Source organism: Oncorhynchus masou, chromosome 16 (genome assembly GCF_036934945.1).
Source record: "Oncorhynchus masou masou isolate Uvic2021 chromosome 16, UVic_Omas_1.1, whole genome shotgun sequence".
Taxonomy (NCBI): Eukaryota; Metazoa; Chordata; class Actinopteri; order Salmoniformes; family Salmonidae; genus Oncorhynchus; species Oncorhynchus masou.
This window is the reverse complement of record NC_088227.1, coordinates 46,812,301-46,836,312: the sequence shown is the minus strand read 5'-3', so window position 1 is coordinate 46,836,312 and position 24,012 is coordinate 46,812,301. Positions and strand designations below refer to the sequence as shown.

Below are 24,012 nucleotides of genomic sequence, written 5' to 3'. Positions count from 1 at the left end.
GGGTGGACCTGGTCATAGAGGCTGTTCTAGTCCAGGGTGGACCTGGTCACAGAGGCTGTTCTAGTCCAGGGTGGACCTGGTCATAACTTCCTGTATACACCAGCCTTGTCAACTTCCTGTATACACCAGCCTTGTCAACTTCCTGTATACAACAGCCTAGTCAACTTCCTGTATACACCAGCCCAGTCAACTTCCTGTATACACCAGCCTATTCAACTTCCTGTATACACCAGCCCAGTCACCTTCCTGTATACACCTTCCCAGTCTCCCAGTCAACTTCCTGTATACACCATCCCAGTCAACTTCCTGTATACACCAGCCTAGTCAACTTCCTGTATACACCATCCCAGTCAACTTCCTGTATACACCATCCCAATCAACTTCCTGTATACACCATCCCAGTCAACTTCCTGTATACACCATCCCAATCAACTTCCTGTATACACCATCCCAGTCAACTTCCTGTATACACCAGCCCAGTCAACTTCCTGTATACACCATCCCAGTCAACTTCCTGTATACACCATCCCAGTCAACTTCCTGTATACACCATCCCAGTCAACTTCCTGTATACACCATCCCAATCAACTTCCTGTATACACCAGCCCAGTCAACTTCCTGTATACACCATCCCAGTCAACTTCCTGTATACACCTTCCCAGTCAACTTCCTGTATACACCATCCCAGTCAACTTCCTGTATACACCATCCCAATCAACTTCCTGTATACACCAGCCCAGTCAACTTCCTGTATACACCATCCCAGTCAACTTCCTGTATACACCATCCCAGTCAACTTCCTGTATACACCATCCCAGTCAACTTCCTGTATTCCCCAGTCTCCCAGTCAACTTCCTGTATACACCATCCCAATCAACTTCCTGTATACACCATCCCAATCAACTTCCTGTATACACCAGCCCAGTCAACTTCCTGTATACACCAGCCCAGTCAACTTCCTGTATACACCATCCCAGTCAACTTCCTGTATACACCCTCCCAGTCAACTTCCTATATACACCATGCCAATCAACTTCCTGTATACACCAACCCAGTCAACTTCCTGTATACACCAGCCCAGTCAACTTCCTGTATACACCAGCCTATTCAACTTCCTGTATACACCAGCCCAGTCACCTTCCTGTATACACCTTCCCAGTCTCCCAGTCAACTTCCTGTATACACCAGCCCAGTCAACTTCCTGTATACACCAGCCTAGTCAACTTCCTGTATACACCATCCCAGTCAACTTCCTGTATACACCATCCCAATCAACTTCCTGTATACACCATCCCAGTCAACTTCCTGTATACACCATCCCAATCAACTTCCTGTATACACCATCCCAGTCAACTTCCTGTATACACCATCCCAGTCAACTTCCTGTATACACCATCCCAATCAACTTCCTGTATACACCAGCCCAGTCAACTTCCTGTATACACCATCCCAGTCAACTTCCTGTATACACCATCCCAGTCAACTTCCTGTATACACCAGCCCAGTCAACTTCCTGTATACACCATCCCAGTCAACTTCCTGTATACACCATCCCAGTCAACTTCCTGTATACACCAGCCCAGTCAACTTCCTGTATACACCAGCCCAGTCAACTTCCTGTATACACCAGCCCAGTCAACTTCCTGTATACACCATCCCAGTCAACTTCCTGTATACACCATCCCAATCAACTTCCTGTATACACCAGCCCAGTCAACTTCCTGTATACACCATCCCAGTCAACTTCCTGTATACACCATCCCAATCAACTTCCTGTATACACCAGCCCAGTCAACTTCCTGTATACACCAGCCCAGTCAACTTCCTGTATACACCAGCCCAGTCAACTTCCTGTATACACCAGCCCAGTCAACTTCCTGTATACACCATCCCAATCAACTTCCTGTATACACCAGCCCAGTCAACTTCCTGTATACACCATCCCAGTCAACTTCCTGTATACACCATCCCAGTCAACTTCCTGTATACACCATCCCAGTCAACTTCCTGTATACACCAGCCCAGTCAACTTCCAACATGGATCCTTTCTTAGACAATGTAGAAAACATTGCTAAGAAGATAGATAATGATTTCAGGGATTTTTGTGATGATGAGTTATCTGAAATTGAGATAAAAGACTATTAAAAGCCTTAAGGACAATAGGTCCCCTGGAAATGATGGTTTAACAAACAAGTTTTATAAAGCATTCAATGATAAATTGATTCCTTTCATTCTTGCTATGTTTCAAGAATCAATAGAAAAAGGGGCGTCACCAGCTTCCTTGAAGCGAGGTGTAATTACTGATTCCCAAACATAATAAGGATAGTCTTTATAGAGACAAGTGGAGAGTCATTAGCCTGTTGAATAACGATGGGAAATTATTTGCCCTCTTATTTGCTAAGAGGTTGAAACAAGGCTTGCATCATATTCAAGGTTTGCTCCAGTTTCAACTGTTCTGCCTTATTATTATTCAACCATGCTGGTCGTTTATGAACATTTGAACATCTTGGCCATGTTCTGTTATAATCTCCACCCGGCACAGCCAGAAGAGGACTGGCCACCCCACATAGCCTGGTTCGTCTCTAGGTTTCTTCCTAGGTTTTGGCCTTTCTAGGGAGTTTTTCCTAGCCACCGTGCTTCTACACCTGCATTGTTTGCTGTTTGGGGTTTTAGGCTGCGTTTCTGTACAGCACTTTGAGATATCAGCTGATGTACGAAGGGCTTTATAAATACATTTGATTTGATATAATTGATGAAGAATAATCTGGTTTTGGTCGACACATTCGTAATAACATCAGGTTGATCTGAGATATGATTGACTGTAATGACCTCATCCTTGATGATAGTTGTCTTATGTTTGTTGCTTTTTATAAAGTGTTTGACGCTGAAGAACATGAGTTTATGTTCAAAGGAATATGTTTTTTGGGGTTTGGTGACTTTTTCTTTTTAAGCAGTCTAAATGTTATATCGTGGTTGTACTGGCCGTCTCCAAAGGGATATTTCAAAGTATTTCAGTACTTGGAAAGGAATTGAAACGGTCAACTGGCTGATACCACCCTATTTTTGAGACAGGAACGAGGTTTCGAAAGCAGTTTCCTGAAGACATTTTCAGTTTCAGGTCTGAAAATGAATATCAGTAAGTCAGTCTTATTTCCACTCAAGGATTGTGTTTTACAGGAAGTAAACGGTATCCCAATTAAAGACCAGGTTACTTATCTTGGAATTGTTATATGCAAGGATGAAAAACAAAGGAGTGAATTAAACTTTAACCCCATAATTGCGAAAACAAAGAAGATATTGAACCTCTGGTTTCTGAGAGATATTTCGTTATACGGTTTTATTATCCAAAGCTGGAGGGTTATCCAGATCGGCTTATGTCTCGCTATCACTTGACTTACCCCCTACAATTGTAAAGGACTTAGATAAGATTCTTTATCATTTGATTTGGAGGAATAAGCCTCACTATCTACGGAAATGTATTCTCAGTAATACCCAAGAACAAGGAGGTCTTGAGGTTGTAGATTTCAATACTCTAAATAATATTTTTTAAATAAATAGGTTTCTAAACTATATTAAGAACCAGAACAGTATCTGGATTTTTTTAATTTTACCTTTATTTAACTAGGCAAGTCAGTTAAGAACAAATTCTTATTTTCAATAACAGCCTAGGAACAGTGGGTTAACTGCCTGTTCAGGGGCAGAACGACAGATTTGTACCTTGTCAGCTCGGGGGTTTGAACTTGCAACCTTGCGGTTCCTAGTCCAATGCTCTAACCACTAGGCTACCCTGCCACCCCTGAGTATTTATTTGACTCTGTTGGTGGTTTAGAATTTCTGCTTTGATGTCATTTTGATGTCGATAAAATCCCAGTAAAATTGGCCAAATACCATAAGCAGGCAATTTTAGCTTGGATGTTAGTGTATAAACCCAATGTTTCCCCTCACAGATACTTTCTATGGCACAACAAAGATATACGATTTAAAAATAAGTCTCTGGTTTGAGAATGAAAGGATTTTAGTTGGTCAGTTTCCATGAATGAGGATGGATATCAACTCTCATGTGGGGAATTACTTGATCAATTTAGAATTCCAATAACCCCAAAAGCATATTCAATTGTTTTTGATGCGATTCCAAGGGGGATTGTATATATTTTTTAATTCCTATGTGGTTGATGTAAGTAACAGATTTACATGAAAATATATTAATATTTACATCCTCAAAGATAAATGTAGTAATAAACAGATTAGTAATATTGTTTGTGATACTACATTGCCACCAGAAAGATGTTTTTGGTTGAATATATACAATGGAGGAGGGCATGGACAATGGCTAACACATACTGTAACAGTAACAAGGTAACGGAACTTTCCATGGTGACAAGGTAACGGAACTTTCCATGGTGACAAGGTAAAGGAACTTTCCATGGTAACAAGGTAACAGAACTTTCCATGGTAACAAGGTAACGGAACTTTTCATGGAAACAAGGTAACGGAACTTTCCATGGAAACAAGGTAACGGAACTTTCCATGGTAACAAGGTAATGGAACTTTCCATGGTAACAAGGTAACGGAACTTTCCATGGTAACAAGGTAAAGGAACTTTCCATGGTAACAAGGTAACGGAACTTTCCATGGTAACAAGGTAACGGAACTTTCCATGGTAACAAGGTAACGGAACTTTCCATGGTAACAAGGTAACGGAAATTTCCATGTAACGAGGTAACGGAACTTTCTACGGTAACAAGGTAACGGAACTTTCCACGGTAACGAGGTAACGGAACTTTCCACTGTAACAAGGTAACGGAATTTTCCATGGTAACAAGGTAACGGAACTTTCCATGTAATGAGGTAACGGAACTTTCTACGGTAACAAGGTAACGGAACTTTCCATGGTAACAAGGTAACGGAACTTTCCATGGTAACAAGGTAACGGAACTTTCCATGGTAACAAGGTAACGGAACTTTCCATGGTAACAAGGTAAAGGAAGTCTAATTTAAAATGTTACATAGAATTAAGAGACAGGAATGATAAACATGTTTTGTAAAGATTCAAGCTGAATATTGAATATATCTTTGATTTATGTGTAATGGAGAAGGAGACCATTTTTCTTCAATTTTTACCCGTATTTGGGATTGATATACAGAACTTTGTTACAAAGAAAACCGGTTGTACAATGGACTGGTTTTAATGTGATTTATTTCAGAACTTCTGACATTGATAAAGATGTAATATGTTTAATTAAACTGCTAATGATATCAGGTACATTTCATATTTGCAAATTGTCTAATTCAAAACCTAACTTTCTTCACTTTATAAATGAATTTAAACAATATGGCACTACTTTAACCTAAATGAAAAACAAAAAAGCAATTAAAACTTGTATTATTAATGAATATGATTTGTTTGTTTAGGATTCCTGGCCATGTAAAGAGTTTGTATGTATGCTTGTTTGCATGTGATTATTCCTCTTTTGTTTATTGATATTTGCTCATAAAAACAAATAAAAAATAACATCGCCTACAAGTGTGATCTGGGATTTCTATTGAAGAGTTTAGTCTATCTGTACAATGTCCTGTCTTTGTCCGGAGCGTATTCATTCATAATTATGGGTCCGCTGCGGTAGTGAGATTTTCGAAAGGAGTTCCCGAAATACAGCGACTCTATTGGTCCCAGTCTACACAGGCAGTCTTCCGGTAGCGTGATCTGTGTTCGAAGCGTAAGGGGACACACACTTGCTACCAGCACCGAGACGGAGCTGACGCCCCTGCGACGAAAATGACAACGGTAGGGCTGCCCTGTTTGTTATGATGTCTAGCGTGGGTTAATATGGTCTTGACGTTGCTCTAAAACTACCCTGCCACTAGTGTTCTCCTTGACTCATGTACTTTAACATGCTGACAGGCTCGCTCTCGGTTGGTTGCTAACTAAATAACTACTTGAAGGTTGTGCCCCGTAGCAAGCTTGCTGTGTGTGTGCTTTCATTTACGAAATGATCGAGCTCTGTCGAGGGAGGAACTGTTGTTTTTATTTTTTTTACATATTGTGTATATGTATTTATTCTGAACACTTCCGTTTGTTGGCAATGTCCAATTCTTGCGTATTTTTTTCTTCTTCAAAATACTGATTTATGTTCACTTAGCTGGACAGGCAAACGCCGCCGAGTACTACACTGTAAACCAATCAAAACTCGTACTATCCATGGTATTTTCTCTGCTGATCACGTCTGCCAATCAGGTTGTCCGTTTCTAAGTAGACCGCTGGTGACCTATCCAAAGAGTAGTATTCGGCTCATTTGACTTACTCGGATCTTTTCGACTTGTTAAATAATTTTTTTTTAAATGGTTCTTTTTCCAAATTTAACTAGGCAAGTCAGTTAAGAACAATTTATTATTTACAATGACGGCCTACCCCAGCCAAACCAGGACTACGCTGGGCCAATTGTGCACTGCACTATGGGAGTACCAAACACGGCTGGATGTGATACAGCCTGGATTCATACCAGGGACTGTAGTGACGCCTCTTGCACTGAGATGCAGTGCCTTAGACCGCTGTGCCACTCTGGAGCCCAAGAATGACTAATTGTGTTAATTTGAGTCAGGAATGACCAGAACACGCAGGAATATGGCACCAGAGAGCTGCCAAAAGGTTGAATTAACATTTAGTTAGTATCTTAAGAAAAGCCAAGCGTGAAACGTAAATGTGAAATTTAGTTTGACTGGAGCCAGGAGCGGGCCTAGTTTGACAGGAGCCAGGGGCGGGCCTAGTTTGACTGCAGTGGGGCGGGCCTAGTTTGACTGCAGGGGGGTGAGCCTAGTTTGACTGCAGGGGGGCGGGCCTAGTTTGACTGGAGCCAGGGGCAGGCCTAGTTTGACTGGCGCTAGGGGCGGGCCTAGTTTGACTGGAGCCAGGGGCGGGCCTAGTTTGACTGGAGCCAGGGGCGGGCCTAGTTTGACTGGAGCCAGGGGCGGGCCTAGTTTGACTGGAGCCAGGGGCGGGCCTAGTTTGACTGGAGCCAGGGGCGGGCCTAGTTTGACTGCAGTGGGGCGGGCCTAGTTTGACTGGAGCCAGGGGCGGGCCTAGTTTGACTGCAGTGGGGCGGGCCTAGTTTGACTGGAGCCAGGGGCGGGCCTAGTTTGACTGGAGCCAGGGGCGGGCCTAGTTTGACTGGAGCTAGGGGCGGGCCTAGTTTGACTGGAGCTAGGGGCGGGCCTAGTTTGACTGGAGCTAGGGGCGGGCCTAGTTTGACTGGAGCTAGGGGCGGGCCTAGTTTGACTGGAGCTAGGGGCGGGCCTAGTTTGACTGGAGCCAGGGGCGGGCCTAGTTTGACTGGAGCCAGGGGCGGGCCTAGTTTGACTGGAGCTAGGGGCGGGCCTAGTTTGACTGGAGCTAGGGGCGGGCCTAGTTTGACTGGAGCCAGGGGCGGGCCTAGTTTGACTGCAGCTAGGGGCGGGCCTAGTTTGACTGGAGCCAGGGGCGGGCCTAGTTTGACTGGAGCCAGGGGCGGGCCTAGTTTGACTGCAGTGGGGCGGGCCTAATTTGACTGGAGCCAGGGGCGGGCCTAGTTTGACTGGAGCCAGAGGCGGGCCTAGTTTGACTGGAGCTAGGGGCGGGCCTAGTTTGACTGGAGCTAGGGGCGGGCCTAGTTTGACTGGAGCTAGGGGCGGGCCTAGTTTGACTGGAGCTAGGGGCGGGCCTAGTTTGACTGGAGCTAGGGGCGGGCCTAGTTTGACTGCAGCTAGGGGCGGGCCTAGTTTGACTGGAGCCAGGAGCGGGCCTAATTTGACTGCAGTGGGGCGGGCCTAGTTTGACTTCAGGGGGGTGATCCTAGTTTGACTGCAGGGGGCGGGCCTAGTTTGACTGCAGCGAGGAGCGGGGCGGGCCTAGTTTGACTGCAGGGGGGCGGGCCTAGTTTGACTGCAGCAAGGAGCAGGGCGGGCCTAGTTTGACTGCAGGGGGGCGGGCCTAGTTTGACTACAGGGGGGTGAGCCTAGTTTGACTGCAGGGGGGCGGGCCTAGTTTGACCGGAGCCAGGGGCGGGCCTAGCTTGACCGGAGCCAGGGGCGGGCCTAGCTTGACCGGAGCCAGGGGCGGGCCTAGCTTGACCGGAGCCAGGGGCGGGCCTAGTTTGACGGCCGCTGTTACTTTTTAAAGTAATACTTCCCTACGTCTCGATGCAGAGCGGCAGTGAAAAGAGAAAGACAGATGCTGTGTTTTACTCTGAAGGCTGACTTGATTTTTTATTTTTTTTTAAAGCGGTAGCGTGTACTGTTGACGTGAACGTGGCACGCTGAATCCCAACGAATCAATCCTGGATGCTCGCGTTGTAAAAAGCAGAGAGGAAAAGAGTGGTGACGGCCAGCGGAGGAGCTAAAGAACTGGAAAAGCCTCCCGCTTCATTTAAGCCTCATGGAGCATTTTGGCTTCCCTGTCAGATATGATGGCTACGCACCGTAATGGTGTTGTCCAATGTGCCACAAGAAATCCGTATTATCATGGAAATACATGGAGCGTGGCCACACATTTTTAAGTGTCATCACCCTGGTGTGTCAGTGACAGGAGCCAACTCAGCCAAGAGACAACTACTCACCGCGGCATTTAAGCAGCCCTTTGTTGCAGAATCAGACCACGTTAAAGCCGTCACCAAATCTATTGGGATGTTTATCTCTGCAGACATGAGGCCATACTCTGCTGTGGAAAACAAAGGGTTTCAAATATGGTGAAAGTGCTTGAGCCACGCTAGGAAATCCCCTGGCGCACCCACTTCAGTATGAAGATAGTGCCAGAACGTTAGGAACAGGAACAGATTGAAATTGTGGACGAATCATCCAAAGGCATCCTCTCTTGCCCTCGTCACAGACTGGTGGACCTCCAGGGTAACAGGAAGCTATGTGACTGTTCACTAGGCCACAGACTGGTGGACCTCCAGGGTAACAGGAAGCTATGTGACTGTTCACTAGGCCACAGACTGGTGGACCTCCAGGGTAACAGGAAGCTATGTGACTGTTCACTAGACCACAGACTGGTGGACCTCCAGGGTAACAGGAAGCTATGTGACTGTTCACTAGACCACAGACTGGTAGACCTCCAGGGTAACAGGAAGCTATGTGACTGTTCACTAGACCACAGACTGGTGGACCTCCAGGGTAACAGGAAGCTATGTGACTGTTCACTAGACCACAGACTGGTAGACCTCCAGGGTAACAGGAAGCTATGTGACTGTTCACTAGACCACAGACTGGTGGACCTCCAGGGTAACAGGAAGCTATGTGACTGTTCACTAGACCACAGACTGGTGGACCTCCAGGGTAACAGGAAGCTATGTGACTGTTCACTAGACCACAGACTGGTAGACCTCCAGGGTAACAGGAAGCTATGTGACTGTTCACTAGGCCACAGACTGGTAGACCTCCAGGGTAACAGGAAGCTATGTGACTGTTCACTAGGCCACAGACTGGTGGACCTCCAGGGTAACAGGAAGCTATGTGACTGTTCACTAGACCACAGACTGGTGGACCTCCAGGGTAACAGGAAGCTATGTGACTGTTCACTAGACCACAGACTGGTGGACCTCCAGGGTAACAGGAAGCTATGTGACTGTTCACTAGACCACAGACTGGTGGACCTCCAGGGTAACAGGAAGCTATGTGACTGTTCACTAGACCACAGACTGGTGGACCTCCAGGGTAACAGGAAGCTATGTGACTGTTCACTAGACCACAGACTGGTGGACCTCCAGGGTAACAGGAAGCTATGTGACTGTTCACTAGGCCACAGACTGGTAGACCTCCAGGGTAACAGGAAGCTATGTGACTGTTCACTAGACCACAGACTGGTGGACCTCCAGGGTAACAGGAAGCTATGTGACTGTTCACTAGACCACAGACTGGTAGACCTCCAGGGTAACAGGAAGCTATGTGACTGTTCACTAGACCACAGACTGGTGGACCTCCAGGGTAACAGGAAGCTATGTGACTGTTCACTAGGCCACAGACTGGTGGACCTCCAGGGTAACAGGAAGCTATGTGACTGTTCACTAGACCACAGACTGGTGGACCTCCAGGGTAACAGGAAGCTATGTGACTGTTCACTAGACCACAGACTGGTGGACCTCCAGGGTAACAGGAAGCTATGTGACTGTTCACTAGACCACAGACTGGTGGACCTCCAGGGTAACAAGAAGCTATGTGACTGTTCACTAGACCACAGACTGGTAGACCTCCAGGGTAACAGGAAGCTATGTGACTGTGACTGTTCACTAGACCACAGACTGGTAGACCTCCAGGGTAACAGGAAGCTATGTGACTGTTCACTAGACCACAGACTGGTGGACCTCCAGGGTAACAGGAAGCTATGTGACTGTTCACTAGACCACAGACTGGTAGACCTCCAGGGTAACAGGAAGCTATGTGACTGTTCACTAGACCACAGACTGGTGGACCTCCAGGGTAACAGGAAGCTATGTGACTGTTCACTAGGCCACAGACTGGTGGACCTCCAGGGTAACAGGAAGCTATGTGACTGTTCACTAGACCACAGACTGGTGGACCTCCAGGGTAACAGGAAGCTATGTGACTGTTCACTAGACCACAGACTGGTGGACCTCCAGGGTAACAGGAAGCTATGTGACTGTTCACTAGACCACAGACTGGTGGACCTCCAGGGTAACAGGAAGCTATGTGACTGTTCACTAGACCACAGACTGGTAGACCTCCAGGGTAACAGGAAGCTATGTGACTGTTCACTAGACCACAGACTGGTGGACCTCCAGGGTAACAGGAAGCTATGTGACTGTTCACTAGACCACAGACTGGTGGACCTCCAGGGTAACAGGAAGCTATGTGACTGTTCACTAGACCACAGACTGGTGGACCTCCAGGGTAACAGGAAGCTATGTGACTGTTCACTAGGCCACAGACTGGTGGACCTCCAGGGTAACAGGAAGCAATGTGACTGTTCACTAGACCACAGACTGGTGGACCTCCAGGGTAACAGGAAGCTATGTGACTGTTCACTAGACCACAGACTGGTGGACCTCCAGGGTAACAGGAAGCTATGTGACTGTTCACTAGACCACAGACTGGTGGACCTCCAGGGTAACAGGAAGCTATGTGACTGTTCACTAGGCCACAGACTGGTAGACCTCCAGGGTAACAGGAAGCTATGTGACTGTTCACTAGACCACAGACTGGTGGACCTCCAGGGTAACAGGAAGCTATGTGACTGTTCACTAGACCACAGACTGGTAGACCTCCAGGGTAAATGTGACTGTGACTGTTCACTAGACCACAGACTGGTGGACCTCCAGGGTAACAGGAAGCTATGTGACTGTTCACTAGACCACAGACTGGTAGACCTCCAGGGTAACAGGAAGCTATGTGACTGTTCACTAGACCACAGACTGGTGGACCTCCAGGGTAACAGGAAGCTATGTGACTGTTCACTAGACCACAGACTGGTAGACCTCCAGGGTAACAGGAAGCTATGTGACTGTGACTGTTCACTAGACCACAGACTGGTGGACCTCCAGGGTAACAGGAAGCTATGTGACTGTTCACTAGACCACAGACTGGTGGACCTCCAGGGTAACAGGAAGCTATGTGACTGTTCACTAGACCACAGACTGGTGGACCTCCAGGGTAACAGGAAGCTATGTGACTGTTCACTAGACCACAGACTGGTAGACCTCCAGGGTAACAGGAAGCTATGTGACTGTTCACTAGACCACAGACTGGTGGACCTCCAGGGTAACAGGAAGCTATGTGACTGTGACTGTTCACTAGACCACAGACTGGTGGACCTCCAGGGTAACAGGAAGCTATGTGACTGTTCACTAGACCACAGACTGGTGGACCTCCAGGGTAACAGGAAGCTATGTGACTGTTCACTAGACCACAGACTGGTAGACCTCCAGGGTAACAGGAAGCTATGTGACTGTTCACTAGACCACAGACTGGTGGACCTCCAGGGTAACAGGAAGCTATGTGACTGTTCACTAGACCACAGACTGGTGGACCTCCAGGGTAACAGGAAGCTATGTGACTGTTCACTAGACCACAGACTGGTGGACCTCCAGGGTAACAGGAAGCTATGTGACTGTTCACTAGACCACAGACTGGTGGACCTCCAGGGTAACAGGAAGCTATGTGACTGTTCACTAGACCACAGACTGGTGGACCTCCAGGGTAACAGGAAGCTATGTGACTGTTCACTAGACCACAGACTGGTAGACCTCCAGGGTAACAGGAAGCTATGTGACTGTTCACTAGACCACAGACTGGTAGACCTCCAGGGAAACAGGAAGCTATGTGACTGTTCACTAGACCACAGACTGGTGGACCTCCAGGGTAACAGGAAGCTATGTGACTGTTCACTAGACCACAGACTGGTGGACCTCCAGGGTAACAGGAAGCTATGTGACTGTTCACTAGACCACAGACTGGTAGACCTCCAGGATAACAGGAAGCTATGTGACTGTGACTGTTCACTAGACCACAGACTGGTAGACCTCCAGGGTAACAGGAAGCTATGTGACTGTTCACTAGACCACAGACTGGTGGACCTCCAGGGTAACAGGAAGCTATGTGACTGTTCACTAGACCACAGACTGGTAGACCTCCAGGGTAACAGGAAGCTATGTGACTGTGACTGTTCACTAGACCACAGACTGGTGGACCTCCAGGGTAACAGGAAGCTATGTGACTGTTCACTAGACCACAGACTGGTGGACCTCCAGGGTAACAGGAAGCTATGTGACTGTTCACTAGACCACAGACTGGTAGACCTCCAGGGTAACAGGAAGCTATGTGACTGTTCACTAGACCACAGACTGGTGGACCTCCAGGGTAACAGGAAGCTATGTGACTGTTCACTAGACCACAGACTGGTGGACCTCCAGGGTAACAGGAAGCTATGTGACTGTTCACTAGACCACAGACTGGTGGACCTCCAGGGTAACAGGAAGCTATGTGACTGTTCACTAGACCACAGACTGGTAGACCTCCAGGATAACAGGAAGCTATGTGACTGTGACTGTTCACTAGACCACAGACTGGTGGACCTCCAGGGTAACAGGAAGCTATGTGACTGTTCACTAGACCACAGACTGGTGGACCTCCAGGGTAACAGGAAGCTATGTGACTGTTCACTAGACCACAGACTGGTAGACCTCCAGGGTAACAGGAAGCTATGTGACTGTTCACTAGACCACAGACTGGTAGACCTCCAGGGTAACAGGAAGCTATGTGACTGTTCACTAGACCACAGACTGGTGGACCTCCAGGGTAACAGGAAGCTATGTGACTGTTCACTAGACCACAGACTGGTAGACCTCCAGGGTAACAGGAAGCTATGTGACTGTTCACTAGACCACAGACTGGTGGACCTCCAGGGTAACAGGAAGCTATGTGACTGTTCACTAGACCACAGACTGGTGGACCTCCAGGGTAACAGGAAGCTATGTGACTGTGACTGTTCACTAGACCACAGACTGGTGGACCTCCAGGGTAACAGGAAGCTATGTGACTGTTCACTAGACCACAGACTGGTAGACCTCCAGGGTAACAGGAAGCTATGTGACTGTGACTGTTCACTAGACCACAGACTGGTGGACCTCCAGGGTAACAGAAAGCTATGTGACTGTTCACTAGACCACAGACTGGTGGACCTCCAGGGTAACAGGAAGCTATGTGACTGTTCACTAGACCACAGACTGGTAGACCTCCAGGGTAACAGGAAGCTATGTGACTGTTCACTAGACCACAGACTGGTGGACCTCCAGGGTAACAGGAAGCTATGTGACTGTTCACTAGACCACAGACTGGTAGACCTCCAGGGTAACAGGAAGCTATGTGACTGTGACTGTTCACTAGACCACAGACTGGTGGACCTCCAGGGTAACAGGAAGCTATGTGACTGTTCACTAGACCACAGACTGGTGGACCTCCAGGGTAACAGGAAGCTATGTGACTGTTCACTAGACCACAGACTGGTGGACCTCCAGGGTAACAGGAAGCTATGTGACTGTTCACTAGACCACAGACTGGTGGACCTCCAGGGTAACAGGAAGCTATGTGACTGTTCACTAGACCACAGACTGGTAGACCTCCAGGGTAACAGGAAGCTATGTGACTGTTCACTAGACCACAGACTGGTGGACCTCCAGGGTAACAGGAAGCTATGTGACTGTGACTGTTCACTAGACCACAGACTGGTGGACCTCCAGGGTAACAGGAAGCTATGTGACTGTTCACTAGACCACAGACTGGTAGACCTCCAGGGTAACAGGAAGCTATGTGACTGTTCACTAGACCACAGACTGGTAGACCTCCAGGGTAACAGGAAGCTATGTGACTGTTCACTAGACCACAGACTGGTAGACCTCCAGGGTAACAGGAAGCTATGTGACTGTTCACTAGGCCACAGACTGGTGGACCTCCAGGGTAACAGGAAGCTATGTGACTGTTCACTAGACCACAGACTGGTAGACCTCCAGGGTAACAGGAAGCTATGTGACTGTTCACTAGACCACAGACTGGTGGACCTCCAGTGTAACAGGAAGCTATGTGACTGTTCACTAGACCACAGACTGGTGGACCTCCAGGGTAACAGTAAGCTATGTGACTGTTCACTAGACCACAGACTGGTGGACCTCCAGGGTAACAGGAAGCTATGTGACTGTTCACTAGACCACAGACTGGTAGACCTCCAGGGTAACAGGAAGCTATGTGACTGTTCACTAGACCACAGACTGGTGGACCTCCAGGGTAACAGGAAGCTATGTGACTGTTCACTAGACCACAGACTGGTGGACCTCCAGGGTAACAGGAAGCTATGTGACTGTTCACTAGACCACAGACTGGTAGACCTCCAGGGTAACAGGAAGCTATGTGACTGTTCACTAGACCACAGACTGGTAGACCTCCAGGGTAACAGGAAGCTATGTGACTGTTCACTAGACCACAGACTGGTGGACCTCCAGGGTAACAGGAAGCTATGTGACTGTTCACTAGACCACAGACTGGTGGACCTCCAGGGTAACAGGAAGCTATGTGACTGTTCACTAGACCACAGACTGGTAGACCTCCAGGGTAACAGGAAGCTATGTGACTGTTCACTAGACCACAGACTGGTGGACCTCCAGGGTAACAGGAAGCTATGTGACTGTTCACTAGACCACAGACTGGTGGACCTCCAGGGTAACAGGAAGCTATGTGACTGTGACTGTTCACTAGACCACAGACTGGTGGACCTCCAGGGTAACAGGAAGCTATGTGACTGTTCACTAGACCACAGACTGGTAGACCTCCAGGGTAACAGGAAGCTATGTGACTCTTCACTAGACCACAGACTGGTGGACCTCCAGGGTAACAGGAAGCTATGTGACTGTTCACTAGACCACAGACTGGTAGACCTCCAGGGTAACAGGAAGCTATGTGACTGTTCACTAGACCACAGACTGGTAGACCTCCAGGGTAACAGGAAGCTATGTGACTGTTCACTAGACCACAGACTGGTAGACCTCCAGGGTAACAGGAAGCTATGTGACTGTGACTGTTCACTAGACCACAGACTGGTGGACCTCCAGGGTAACAGGAAGCTATGTGACTGTTCACTAGACCACAGACTGGTGGACCTCCAGGGTAACAGGAAGCTATGTGACTGTTCACTAGACCACAGACTGGTGGACCTCCAGGGTAACAGGAAGCTATGTGACTGTGACTGTTCACTAGACCACAGACTGGTGGACCTCCAGGGTAACAGGAAGCTATGTGACTGTTCACTAGACCACAGACTGGTGGACCTCCAGGGTAACAGGAAGCTATGTGACTGTTCACTAGACCACAGACTGGTGGACCTCCAGGGTAACAGGAAGCTATGTGACTGTTCACTAGACCACAGACTGGTAGACCTCCAGGGTAACAGGAAGCTATGTGACTGTTCACTAGACCACAGACTGGTGGACCTCCAGGGTAACAGGAAGCTATGTGACTGTGACTGTTCACTAGACCACAGACTGGTGGACCTCCAGGGTAACAGGAAGCTATGTGACTGTTCACTAGACCACAGACTGGTAGACCTCCAGGGTAACAGGAAGCTATGTGACTGTTCACTAGGCCACAGACTGGTGGACCTCCAGGGTAACAGGAAGCTATGTGACTGTTCACTAGACCACAGACTGGTGGACCTCCAGGGTAACAGGAAGCTATGTGACTGTTCACTAGACCACAGACTGGTAGACCTCCAGGGTAACAGGAAGCTATGTGACTGTTCACTAGACCACAGACTGGTGGACCTCCAGGGTAACAGTAAGCTATGTGACTGTTCACTAGACCACAGACTGGTGGACCTCCAGGGTAACAGGAAGCTATGTGACTGTTCACTAGACCACAGACTGGTAGACCTCCAGGGTAACAGGAAGCTATGTGACTGTTCACTAGACCACAGACTGGTGGACCTCCAGGGTAACAGGAAGCTATGTGACTGTTCACTAGACCACAGACTGGTGGACCTCCAGGGTAACAGGAAGCTATGTGACTGTTCACTAGACCACAGACTGGTAGACCTCCAGGGTAACAGGAAGCTATGTGACTGTTCACTAGACCACAGACTGGTAGACCTCCAGGGTAACAGGAAGCTATGTGACTGTTCACTAGACCACAGACTGGTGGACCTCCAGGGTAACAGGAAGCTATGTGACTGTTCACTAGACCACAGACTGGTGGACCTCCAGGGTAACAGGAAGCTATGTGACTGTTCACTAGACCACAGACTGGTAGACCTCCAGGGTAACAGGAAGCTATGTGACTGTTCACTAGACCACAGACTGGTGGACCTCCAGGGTAACAGGAAGCTATGTGACTGTTCACTAGACCACAGACTGGTGGACCTCCAGGGTAACAGGAAGCTATGTGACTGTGACTGTTCACTAGACCACAGACTGGTGGACCTCCAGGGTAACAGGAAGCTATGTGACTGTTCACTAGACCACAGACTGGTGGACCTCCAGGGTAACAGGAAGCTATGTGACTGTTCACTAGACCACAGACTGGTGGACCTCCAGGGTAACAGGAAGCTATGTGACTGTTCACTAGACCACAGACTGGTAGACCTCCAGGATAACAGGAAGCTATGTGACTGTGACTGTTCACTAGACCACAGACTGGTGGACCTCCAGGGTAACAGGAAGCTATGTGACTGTGACTGTTCACTAGACCACAGACTGGTGGACCTCCAGGGTAACAGGAAGCTATGTGACTGTTCACTAGACCACAGACTGGTGGACCTCCAGGGTAACAGGAAGCTATGTGACTGTTCACTAGACCACAGACTGGTAGACCTCCAGGGTAACAGGAAGCTATGTGACTCTTCACTAGACCACAGACTGGTGGACCTCCAGGGTAACAGGAAGCTATGTGACTGTTCACTAGACCACAGACTGGTAGACCTCCAGGGTAACAGGAAGCTATGTGACTGTTCACTAGACCACAGACTGGTGGACCTCCAGGGTAACAGGAAGCTATGTGACTGTTCACTAGACCACAGACTGGTGGACCTCCAGGGTAACAGGAAGCTATGTGACTGTTCACTAGACCACAGACTGGTGGACCTCCAGGGTAACAGGAAGCTATGTGACTGTTCACTAGACCACAGACTGGTGGACCTCCAGGGTAACAGGAAGCTATGTGACTGTGACTGTTCACTAGACCACAGACTGGTGGACCTCCAGGGTAACAGGAAGCTATGTGACTGTTCACTAGACCACAGACTGGTAGACCTCCAGGGTAACAGGAAGCTATGTGACTCTTCACTAGACCACAGACTGGTAGACCTCCAGGGTAACAGGAAGCTATGTGACTGTTCACTAGACCACAGACTGGTGGACCTCCAGGGTAACAGGAAGCTATGTGACTGTGACTGTTCACTAGACCACAGACTGGTGGACCTCCAGGGTAACAGGAAGCTATGTGACTGTTCACTAGACCACAGACTGGTGGACCTCCAGGGTAACAGGAAGCTATGTGACTGTTCACTAGACCACAGACTGGTAGACCTCCAGGGTAACAGGAAGCTATGTGACTGTTCACTAGACCACAGACTGGTGGACCTCCAGGGTAACAGGAAGCTATGTGACTGTTCACTAGACCACAGACTGGTGGACCTCCAGGGTAACAGGAAGCTATGTGACTGTTCACTAGGCCACAGACTGGTGGACCTCCAGGGTAACAGGAAGCTATGTGACTGTTCACTAGACCACAGACTGGTGGACCTCCAGGGAAACAGGAAGCTATGTGACTGTTCACTAGACCACAGACTGGTAGACCTCCAGGGTAACAAGAAGCTATGTGACTGTTCACTAGACCACAGACTGGTGGGAGATGTGAAGTCTGGTGCTACAGACACATCCCCTCTATGAGAGTCACACGGGCACAACTCAGCAGTAGCAGAGTGGAAGCGAGAGAACCCCAATAGAGATATCCCCACCGCCACAGATAATACCAAGAACGAAGTAAATGCAGTGATATAGGACTGGGGGCCACAGATATCTTGCTTTGCACATGTGATCAAGTTAGCGTCTTAAAGGGGGAATCTCAGGGAAGCAGATGGACCGTCTCCTTGGGAGGATCAGGAAGGATGTTTTCCACCGAAGCACAACAGCCGCTCACGTGCTTAAGACCAAGCAAGAAATGTTCCAGCGACCGACCCATACACCATGTCACAACAAGATGGCGCTCCAACGATTCGTCAGTGGAGTTCCATCTTGACAAGCAGGCAGCTGTATACTGGCAGACAAAGACCCTGAAAACATAAAGACCTCGTCACCTTGTCTGATGATGACGTGAAAGTGGCAGAGGAGGTCTTCCAGGTGCTCAACCCTTTCAAAACGGTTACAACCCTATTGAGCGCTGAAACTGCACCATCTGTGTCCGTGATCCTACCTCTGAAAACGAGATTCTACTATCCATGGCCCCAAATGGGGAAGACAGCACCGTCACAGATATGTCAAGTCTGCCATTAGAGAGGACCTGAACCCCAGATGTACTGCACCGGATCCAAGGTTCAAGTCCCTGCCTGTTCTAGTCCCTGCCCTACACCAGAGGACATACAGTGCCTGTTCTAGTCCCTGCCCTACACCAGAGGACATACAGTGCCCGTTCTAGTCCCTGCCCTACACCAGAGGACATACAGGGCCTGTTCTAGTCCCTGCCCTACACCAGAGGACATGCAGTGCCTGTTCTAGTCCCTGCCCTACACCAGAGGACATACAGGGCCTGTTCTAGTCCCTGCCCTACACCAGAGGACATGCAGCGCCTGTTCTAGTCCCTGCCCTACACCAGAGGACATACAGGGCCTGTTCTAGTCCCTGCCCTACACCAGAGGACATGCAGTGCCTGTTCTAGTCCCTGCCCTACACCAGAGGACATGCAGGGCCTGTTCTAGTCCCTGCCCTACACCAGAGGACATACAGTGCTTGTTCTAGTCCCTGCCCTACACTAGAGGACATACAGGGCCTGTTCTAGTCCCTGCCCTACACCAGAGGACATGCAGTGCCTGTTCTAGTCCCTGCCCTACACCAGAGGACATGCAGTGCCTGTTCTAGTCCCTGCCCTACACCAGAGGACATGCAGTGCCTGTTCTAGTCCCTGCCCTACACCAGAGGACATGCAGTGCCTGTTCTAGTCCCTGCCCTACACCAGAGGACATGCAGTGCCTGTTCTAGTCCCTGCCCTACACCAGAGGACATGCAGTGCCCGTTCTAGTCCCTGCCCTACACCAGAGGACATGCAGTGCCCGTTCTAGTCCCTGCCCTACACCAGAGGACATGCAGTGCCCGTTCTAGTCCCAAGCCCTACACCAGAGGACATGCAGTGCCTGTTCTAGTCCCTGCCCTACACCAGAGGACATGCAGTGCTTGTTCTAGTCCCTGCCCTACACCAGAGGACATGCAGTGCCTGTTCTAGTCCCTGCCCTACACCAGAGGACATGCAGTGCCCGTTCTAGTCCCTGCCCTACACCAGAGGACATACAGTGCTTGTTCTAGTCCCTGCCCTACACCAGAGGACATGCAGTGCCCGTTCTAGTCCCAAGCCCTACACCAGAGGACATGCAGTGCCTGTTCTAGTCCCTGCCCTACACCAGAGGACATACAGTGCTTGTTCTCGTCACTGCCCTACACCAGAGGATATGCAGTACCTGTTCTAGTCCCTGCCCTACACCACAGGACATAGTGCCTGTTCTAGTCCCTGCCCTACACCAGAGGACATACAGTGCCTGTTCTAGTCCCTGCCCTACACCAGAGGACATACAGTGCCTGTTCTAGTCCCTGCCCTACACCAGAGGACATACAGGGCCTGGTCTAGTCCCTGCCCTACACCAGAGGACATACAGTGCCTGTTCTAGTCCCTGCCCTACACCAGAGGACATGCAGTGCCTGTTCTAGTCCCTGCCCTACACCAGAGGACATACAGTGCTTGTTCTAGTCCCTGCCCTACACCAGAGGACATGCAGTGCCCGTTCTAGTCCCAAGCCCTACACCAGAGGACATGCAGTGCCCGTTCTAGTCCCTGCCCTACACCAGAGGACATGCAGTGCTTGTTCTAGTCCCTGCCCTACACCAGAGGACATGCAGTGCCTGTTCTAGTCCCTGCCCTACACCAGAGGACATGCAGTGCTCGTTCTAGTCCCTGCCCTACACCAGAGGACATACAGTGCTTGTTCTAGTCCCTGCCCTACACCAGAGGACATGCAGTGCCCGTTCTAGTCCCAAGCCCTACACCAGAGGACATGCAGTGATCTCACCACTAAGATTGTGGCCACTGAAGAGCTAAAAAGAGAATGACTTTAATAATAAATATAATGCAGTCTAATCTTATTCTATGCGATTGCTATTAGAATCATCAATTTTTTTATTCAATGTTATTGACACAATTATAGTTTTATTAAACAAATTATTTATTTTCATATTTCATAGATTAAGTCATTATCCATGACCACCATAGTATAGGTTTATCATTCTCTATACCTTATAGTCCAATACATTATCCATTATACCACCATAGTATTGGTTTATCATTCTCTATACCTTATAGTCCAATACATTATCCATTATACCACCATAGTATAGGTTTATCATTCTCTATACCTTATAGTCCAATACATTATCCATTATACCACCATAGTATTGGTTTATCATTCTCTATACCTTATAGTCCAATACATTATCCATGACCACCATAGTATTGGTTTATCATTCTCTATACCTTATAGTCCAATACATTATCCATGACCACCATAGTATTGGTTTATCATTCTCTATACCTTATAGTCCAATACATTATCCATGACCACCATAGTATAGGTTTATCATTCTCTATACCTTATAGTCCAATACATTATCCATGACCACCATAGTATAGGTTTATCATTCTCTATACCTTATAGTCCAATACATTATCCATTATACCACCATAGTATTGGTTTATCATTCTCTATACCTTATAGTCCAATACATTATCCATGACCACCATAGTATAGGTTTATCATTCTCTATACCTTATAGTCCAATACATTATCCATTATACCACCATAGTATTGGTTTATCATTCTCTATACCTTATAGTCCAATACATTATCCATGACCACCATGGTCAGCTGCTATTGCTAGCTATGTTCATCAGACATCACGGTTTCACAAGAGGCTGTTTGCATAGAAGCAGGCCATTGGCTGCCTCCATCACCAGGGTGTTTTGATTTGGTTCCAAGTTTAGCAGTTCAGCAAATCTGTCTTCGCAGACGGTGTTGAAATGTACTTTTTTTCTATGACAAAATGTGCAGTAATTGAAGGTGCCAACAAATGTTATAGTCATGAAAAATAATATTTTAAAAATAATATTTTACTGTCATATATATATATATTTTTTTTTAAATCAGCTCCTCCCTCGATGGGGATCGATCAACTTCACGTTATTGGGCTTGGGCTCACCACCTATTGGTTGTTAAATAAAGCCTGTTAATGCTAACCTATTTGTTGTTGCCACAGAGTGTTCAATGTCCACAGTCCAAGGCTGGCTCGCTATTTGGTCGACAGGCAGCTGTGACCCCGTTCAAACACTTAGGAAATCCTTCCTCTTGAAGTAATTACTAGTATCTGAAGAATGTAGCGACCTTAAAGGAGAAGTTTGATTTCTTACAACCAATGGAAGGGTCCAGACAACATTTTTGCGATTTCGCTTGTTTTTAAAGAACTACCCAAGAACTACCGAGCTAGAGCTAGACCTAGAGCTAGACCTAGAGCTAGAGTTAGACCTAGAGTTAGACCTAGAGTTAGACCTAGAGCTAGACCTAGAGCTAGAGTTAGACCTAGAGTTAGACCTAGACCTAGAGCTAGACCTAGAGCTAGACCTAGAGCTAGACCTAGAGCTAGAGTTAGACCTAGAGTTAGACCTAGACCTAGAGTTAGACCTAGACCTAGACCTAGACCTAGAGTTAGACCTAGAGCTAGAGTTAGACCTAGAGTTAGACCTAGAGTTAGACCTAGAGTTAGACCTAGAGTTAGACCTAGAGTTAGACCTAGAGTTAGACCTAGAGCTAGACCTAGACCTAGAGCTAGACCTAGACCTAGAGTTAGACCTAGAGCTAGAGTTAGACCTAGAGCTAGACCTAGAGCTAGAGTTAGACCTAGAGCTAGAGTTAGACCTAGAGCTAGAGTTAGACCTAGAGCTAGAGTTAGACCTAGAGCTAGAGTTAGACCTAGAGCTAGAGTTAGACCTAGAGCTAGAGTTAGACCTAGAGTTAGACCTAGAGTTAGACCTAGAGCTAGAGTTAGACCTAGAGTTAGACCTAGAGTTAGACCTAGACCTAGACCTAGAGTTAGACCTAGAGTTAGACCTAGAGTTAGACCTAGAGTTAGACCTAGAGTTAGACCTAGACCTAGACCTAGACCTAGAGTTAGAGTTAGACCTAGAGCTAGAGTTAGACCTAGAGCTAGAGTTAGACCTAGAGCTAGAGTTAGACCTAGAGCTAGAGTTAGACCTAGAGCTAGAGTTAGACCTAGAGCTAGAGTTAGACCTAGAGCTAGAGTTAGACCTAGAGCTAGAGTTAGACCTAGAGCTAGAGTTAGACCTAGAGCTAGACCTAGAGCTAGAGCTAGACCTAGAGCTAGAGTTAGACCTAGAGTTAGACCTAGAGCTAGAGTTAGACCTAGAGTTAGACCTAGAGTTAGACCTAGACCTAGAGTTAGACCTAGAGTTAGACCTAGAGTTAGACCTAGACCTAGAGTTAGACCTAGAGCTAGAGTTAGAGTTAGACCTAGAGCTAGACCTAGAGCTAGAGTTAGAGTTAGACCTAGAGCTAGAGTTAGACCTAGAGCTAGAGTTAGACCTAGAGCTAGAGTTAGACCTAGAGCTAGAGTTAGACCTAGAGCTAGAGTTAGACCTAGAGCTAGAGTTAGACCTAGAGCTAGACCTAGAGCTAGACCTAGACGCACAAAATGGAATATAAACATGTGAATAAAGTTCGGAATGACACAATTGAATATGTACAAGGAGGAAAGGTGTTGACAGTCGCTGGATCTGAGTGTTCTTTCCCAGGCTGTTTTCCTGAACAATATGTCTTCATCCAGGTTGTAATCGTGGCTTCAAATCTACACACACCAGATATTACATTTCCACCATTTTGAATCGTGTTTCCTTGTTGCAGTGTGAGGATCCCTCTGGCTACAAGCAGAAGGATGAGTTTATGGACATCCTGGAGGAGAGGAGGAGGAGCAGTGACCTAGGCCATGCCCTCCGGACCTTTACCCCCTCCCCTTACAGGGGAGCCCCTCCTCTCTCCGCGGGCGCCCTCAACAGGACGGTTCTGGAGTCACAGTACCTAAGATACGTCACCAAGGAGGTACAGTGTGGGTCCAGAACGTTCCCTGATGTACACTCAACGGGGTCAACAGGTCATTAGTGCAGTTCCTGCCCGACCACATTGCAGACACATGCAAGGCCTTACAATGGCTGGATAGGCGT

General features: G+C 47.9%; 1 protein-coding gene across 2 annotated transcripts in view; it reads left to right on the top strand.

Moving 5' to 3' along the window:
* Positions 1-5,678: 5,678 nt before the first annotated feature.
* gnpat2 (glyceronephosphate O-acyltransferase 2) overlaps positions 5,679-24,012 on the top strand; it is a 50,815-nt gene continuing 32,481 nt past the window's right edge. The window contains exons 1-2 of one of the 2 annotated variants that reach the window (XM_064991789.1): positions 5,679-5,785; positions 23,696-23,890. In XM_064991789.1, the coding sequence (XP_064847861.1) occupies positions 5,777-5,785; positions 23,696-23,890 (204 nt within the window). In that variant the 5' untranslated portion in view covers positions 5,679-5,776. The remainder of the gene's footprint in view (positions 5,786-23,695; positions 23,891-24,012) is intronic. The other variant, XM_064991788.1, reaches the window with a different exon arrangement.